Genomic DNA, 6000 nt, shown 5'->3' on the forward strand with positions numbered 1-6000 from the left:
CATTGGTCAGTGTGCGGCGGCGGCTAAGAAAACAAATAGAATGTTAGGTACTATTAGGAAAGGAATGGAAAACAAAAATGAGGACATTATAATGCCTTTGTATCGCTCTGTAGTACGATTGTACCTCAAATATTGTGTGCAATTCTTGTCACCGCATCTCAAAAAAGATATAGTGGAACTAGAAAAGGTAAAGAGAAGAGCGACGAAAATGATAAAGGGGATGGGACGACTTCCCTAAAGCGGCTAGGGCTCTTCAGCTTGGAGAAAAGACAGCTGAGGGGAGATAAGATAGAGGTCTATAAAACAATGAGTGGAGTGGAATGGGTAGACGTGAATCGCTTATTTACTCTTTCCAAAAAACACAAGGACTAGGGGGCACGCAATGAAGCTACAAAGTAGTAAATTTTAAATGAATCGGAGAAAATATTTCTTCACTCAATGTGTAATTAAACTCTGGAAGAATGTAGTAAAAGCTGTGAGCTTAGCGAGGTTTAAAAAAGGTTTGGATAGCTTCCTAAAAGACAAATCCATAAGCCGTTATTAAAATGGACTTGGGGAATATCCACTGCTTATTTGTAGGATAAGCAGCATAAAATGTATTGTACTCTTTTGGGATCTTTCTAGGTACTTGCAACCTGGATTGGCCACTGTTGGAAACAGGATGCTGGGCTTGATGGACGTTCTATCTGTCCCAGTATGCCAATACTTATATACTAACAGAGAAAATATTTTTCCACTCAACAAATAATTAGCTCTGGATTCAATTGCCAGAAGAGTGGTAAAAACAGTTACAAAACTGGGTTAAAAAAAGAAGTTTGGACTAGTTCCTGGAGGTAGCAATGGCAGCATGACAGCAATTTTTGGACCTGGGACTCTGCTTGTTCAGCGAGGGAACCGTTGAAAATCTTTTAAGCTGAGACCTTACTTTTACAACATGGAAACCATTTTTGGACCTTGCTTTTAGAGCACGGCAGCAATGTTTAGACCTGGGGCCCCATTTTTGCAGCAAGGGAACAGTTGAAGAAGTTTCTAGCTGAGACCTTGCTTTTACAGCATGGCATCAATTTTTGGCCAGTGAAAAGAGGAAAAAAATTGTTTTGTCTATAGAGCAGAAACTTTTGCAGAAAGGAACTGCTAAAGAAAGTGAATATTAAAGATGTTTTAAGTTGCTTTCCTGGCAGGGAGACCAGGCTTTTGCAGAAATTTTGGGAGCAGACATGCTGCACTATATGGCCCGTCTGCTTATCAGGCTAGGGATCTATTTTTGATCTGAGGCCATGCTTTTGCAGAAGCGGAACCATGGTAAGATTCTTGTACACAATGAGTTTTATGCAGTACCTTATGCACGTCTACTGTATTCCTGTTTGTTCATTTACAATTACAGCACTTTCTATATTCTTACTCTCATTCTTACATTTGGAGGGTTTCCAGTTTTAGTTCTGCTGCCTTGATTTCTGCTTCACACTGGTTTTTGGCTGGAGAAGACAACACAGTTGATCTTGAGAAACAGGGCTCTGCTTGGGTCTGTACTTCTGTATATGTAGTTGATAAATTATGATTTCCCTTGCTCGGTCCTGTACCTTTATAGTGCTTCTGTTCACATTGCCTGTTGTACAATTGCTGTGCTGTGTATACTGCTCTGTATTTGTGCTCAAATTGCCTGCTGTACAATTTTTTTGTAGTTGCGGATTAGTGTTAATAAACAATATTTTAAAATTAAAGATACCCTATGCTTGTTCTTCATGCATAAAGTCTGTTTTTTGTGCATTGTGTGAGAGGTTACCATTGTTTACCATATTATCTGACATTTCACTTATCCAACAACGGGCCGGTCCTGGTTACGTCGGATAATCAAAACTCTACTGTAATAGTTCAGAAAAACACAGAGTCCCTGCAATGCTCCTCACTTGAAACAAGTTTTCTCCTAAAAGAATTTTTCCGCTAAATCCTCAGACGTGCAAGGGAAGTTCAGCCATTTGTAAGTTCCATCACTTATTTTGCAATTAGAACATTTAGGGGCCCTTTTACAAAGCTGTGGTAAGCACTAATGTGTGTTTACTGCAGCAAAAATTGGCATCCTGTGGGGTGCGCTGAAGCATCCCGAGGTAATTTTGTCATGTGCACATACTACCCATGTACTAAAAAATAAATGTCATTTTTTGGCCATGGGGCATGTCTGGGTCGGACAGTGGGTGTGTTCTGCAACTGATTAGTGCAGGTTTAGCACATGGGTCCTTACCTCCTACAACATAGGTGTGGTAGGGACTCACGCACTAATGGGAACATTAGCGTGTGGCCAGTACTGAAAACAATCTGAAAATCAGCCATTTTACCTCAGGGTTAAAAATGACCCTATTACGTGGGAATGACCCATGTAAGGGCACGCTAAGACTACTTTTTACCGGTGTTTGCTAAAAGAGCCCCTTAGTAATTTTAATCATAAATATAAAGAATATGAATCTAGACAAAAGTAGAAAACATATTTTAGGATTACTGTGAGCCATGAAGCTCCACCTGAGAGCACTGGCATACTGAGACTTTAATGCATTTTGTAAGATCCGTAACCGGATGTGTGAAGTGTCTTTCATCCTGTTGTATTTAGCAGAAACATTGGTTTGCATGTACTTGTGATGTGGCTCAACTAGCAGCACATTTCTGGTATTCAGTTCCCAAATGTGAAAAGTAAAAAGCAATTCTTCTTATCACCCAAGTTGCAGCATAAGGAGAAGTTATACAGAACCAGCCGTATAAAGGATTTGTTCTAATCATGTGGCTCAGCACTCGTAACAGTCAGACCACGCCTAGTTCCTGATGCAAACTGCTTCCTAATCTATAGAAACATTCACTTGACTGATCTCTTGGGCATTAGGTCTTGTGAAATATAGTTTGTTAATTCTTGGAAATGTGTTGTGCCTCATGACAGTATAATTATTTGCAGAAAACGTTTTTCAGAAAGAAAGAAACAAACAAATAGAAACCCAAAGAAGAAAGATTGGAATCCTCATTAGTAAAATAAATAGATTTTCCAGAACAGAGCTGGCACCATAGAAAGTGCAATGGTTTGTGGAACTTTTAACATCAATTCATCTGAGGTGATTTTGACACTTTTTAAATGTGAAACTCAAAATGCGGATATTTGACACTATTCCGTGTTTATGATTGTATATGTGTATGTGTAGGAAGTAAGGTATATATATAGTCATACTCCTATGATTGCTGTAATACAGGGGTTCTCAACCCAGTCCTCAGGGCACACACAGCCAGTCCTGTGGATATCCTGAAAATATGACTGGCTGGACGTATTCAAGGACTAGGATGAGACCCCCTGCTGTAATATAATTCTGTGATGCTAATTACTCTTAATATGCACAGTAATATTTTCTTATACCATATTCATGATTATATAATGTGATGAATATTATTGAAGATATCCTGAAAATCAACATAGTTTACCATGTGACAAGCAGATTTTTGCAAACCCTCCCCCTCCTTGTCTTTTATTTATGTCTTTGCTCCTCCTCGAGTGGGCTTCTGGCTCAATTGGAACTGGCCTCTGTTGGCTTCTAATGCCCTGAGCCCTCACTCACAGCTACCTAGTATTCATAGCACTATTTTTAGTTACTTAGCCCAGCCATCACAGAGGCAGGCCTTGGCCAAGGGCAGAAGTGTCCTGAGCTGGAATCACACCTTGTGGGACACACTCCCTAGTGCCTCCCACCCCACCCACTGTACCAGGGCCACTGGAAGAGAGACAATGGATGGGAAGCAATTTTTGCACCCCATATCCTTCATGCCTTCTGCAGCTATATTGTTTCCACGGCCTTCGGGACAGCTCTGGCCAAGGGCCACAGACTGGATCCCTCAGGAATCCAGGTAACATGGACCCTACTTGGTCACTTGATATCACCGTTGAGCAATGGTTGGTTGGGGCTCCATCCTTGGAGGGTTCTGAACATTGCCATCTCAGACATCATTAGCCCTTATTTCAGGGAACAGCGTCATCTCAGTAACTAAAACTAGGTTCTCTACATGGCAATGGGCAGCTCTGCTACTGACCCACAGGCTGACCTCTTAAATATTCTCCCCTTTTTAATTTTAATTATATTAAAATTTATTTTACTATGGGAAGCTTTAAAAAAATGCAGATCATAAGATTTGCATATTTCTCTGTGCTGTTGATATGAAGGCAATAAAAGATTGGCACAAAAATATATTTGTAATTTCACAAAATAGAATTTAATATTACCACTAGTAAGACATGAATTTCAAAAGTCATGCAGCTGATGTACTTAGAAGCTACTACAGATAATACTTTATATTTGAAAAACTGTAAATACTATAGAAAACTCCTATTATCCATAAACATAGTTCCCATCGGTTCACAGCTGGATAGTAAACTCTTTACTAATGGTAGGAAAAGTGCTACGTGAAGCTAAAGGGTTAATTAGAAAATGGTATGCCATGCTCTGATTGTACATATATATTCTGCTCTGTGCTCAGGAACCTAAAACAAAAGTTAGTGTACACTGAAAATTTCTAAAAGCATGTAGGATCTTACACATCAGGAAACTTTCAGAGAGCTGAACAAGCATTAGGAAAACATGTGGCACTTACAATCAGTAAAGACATTGCAAAGAACTCAGAAAGGGCTTCTTTTGCAAGGCTGCTCTTTAGCGCAATTCTATCTCTCCAGCTTCGTCTGCCTTTTGTATTCATTTTTGCTGAGGGTTGATGATCCTCCAGGTGCACGCTTTCCAATTCCTACTGCACGCAAACTAAGCCTTCCTCTATAATGTTTCTTGATAAATCAGTCTCTAACCTCCTCACTTCAGCACAGAAAATGCAAGCTCTCTGCATTTGCTCGGCTCAAAGGACTGATTCATATAACACCCGTAAGAAAACCTCTGACTGCACAGTCATTGACCGAGCCGCTCTATATGACCCAAATTCATTTTGTCAGGTTTCCATCTGGCTACAGAAGTTGCAAATGAATCAAAGTCTGAAAGGGGGTGTAAGTCAAAACATGCCCATAATCTGGTATGCAACCAAGTCATTCTTTCCCTGCCTTCAGCTCAACTCTCTGAACAAACAGCACAATTAACCCTTCAGATGCCAACCTCCTTTCCTATTATAGGCAGCTATAAATGGTATTCTCTTTGGATAAGACTGCAAGTGGACATCACTTAGATCAATAAATCTTCCCAGGTGAATTTTGGACCAGAGTAAATATTGCCTTTGCCTTTTATACTTTTAAGTTGACTTGAATCATCTTCTGCAAATGAAAATATAAGGTACAGGGATAGATTCTATATATGGCACCTAAAAAAGAGGTGCTGAATGAAACCTGCTTAAGTGGTATTCTATAAGCCATGCCTAAAGTTTGGCGCAGTTTATAGAATTAATGCTTAAGTGGAGAGGTCGCACATAAATTTAGGTGCCGCCATTTGCACCAATGAAAATGCGATGCAAATGCCTGTGCCTAAATTTACACATGGAGCACTGTTATTCAACAATTAATCCCCAATCTGCTCTGAGACACTCCCTCCCATTTCTGCACCCCCTTTTTCGGGCCACACAAAAATTTCAGGAGTGGATCACACGCATAATTTTATGTATGTAGTTCTCAATTAAATCTAATTAGTGCCAATAGTTGCTTGATAAAAAGCCAATTATTGGCACTAGTTGGCTCATTATTCTATTAAATTGCATGTACAAATCAGGTATTCCCTAATCTGTACGATATTGATAAACACAGAATTTTAAAAAAGCAAACTTTTTAAACTAATCTCCATACCCTTTTCCCCGTAGTTTTAAAACTTGAGTTTTCTGAACAGCATTAACAGATAGACTCTAGAAGGTACAGCAGGACCTAGTTCAATCTTAGAAAAAAAGTAATAAAAGAGAAAGAAATGAGCATTATTAACTAGTTTCCATGGAGGGGCATAATTGAACGAAAACGCCTATCTCCATGGGCGTTTATCTCCGAGAACGGGTCCGTGA

At 39.6% G+C, this 6000-nt stretch overlaps 1 protein-coding gene across 1 annotated transcript in view; it reads right to left on the reverse strand.

Annotated features, from left to right (window-relative positions):
* The window catches only part of AQP9 (aquaporin 9), a 109464-nt gene extending 104482 nt beyond the window's left edge, over positions 1 to 4982 (reverse strand). Inside the window, exon 1 of the mRNA XM_030188875.1 lies at positions 4615 to 4982. Within this exon, the coding sequence (XP_030044735.1) occupies positions 4615 to 4716 (102 nt within the window). The 5' untranslated portion in view covers positions 4717 to 4982. The remainder of the gene's footprint in view (positions 1 to 4614) is intronic.
* Between the last annotated feature and the right edge of the window lie 1018 nt (positions 4983 to 6000).

The sequence above is a fragment of the Microcaecilia unicolor genome, chromosome 1 (genome assembly GCF_901765095.1).
Source record: "Microcaecilia unicolor chromosome 1, aMicUni1.1, whole genome shotgun sequence".
Taxonomy (NCBI): domain Eukaryota; kingdom Metazoa; phylum Chordata; class Amphibia; order Gymnophiona; family Siphonopidae; genus Microcaecilia; species Microcaecilia unicolor.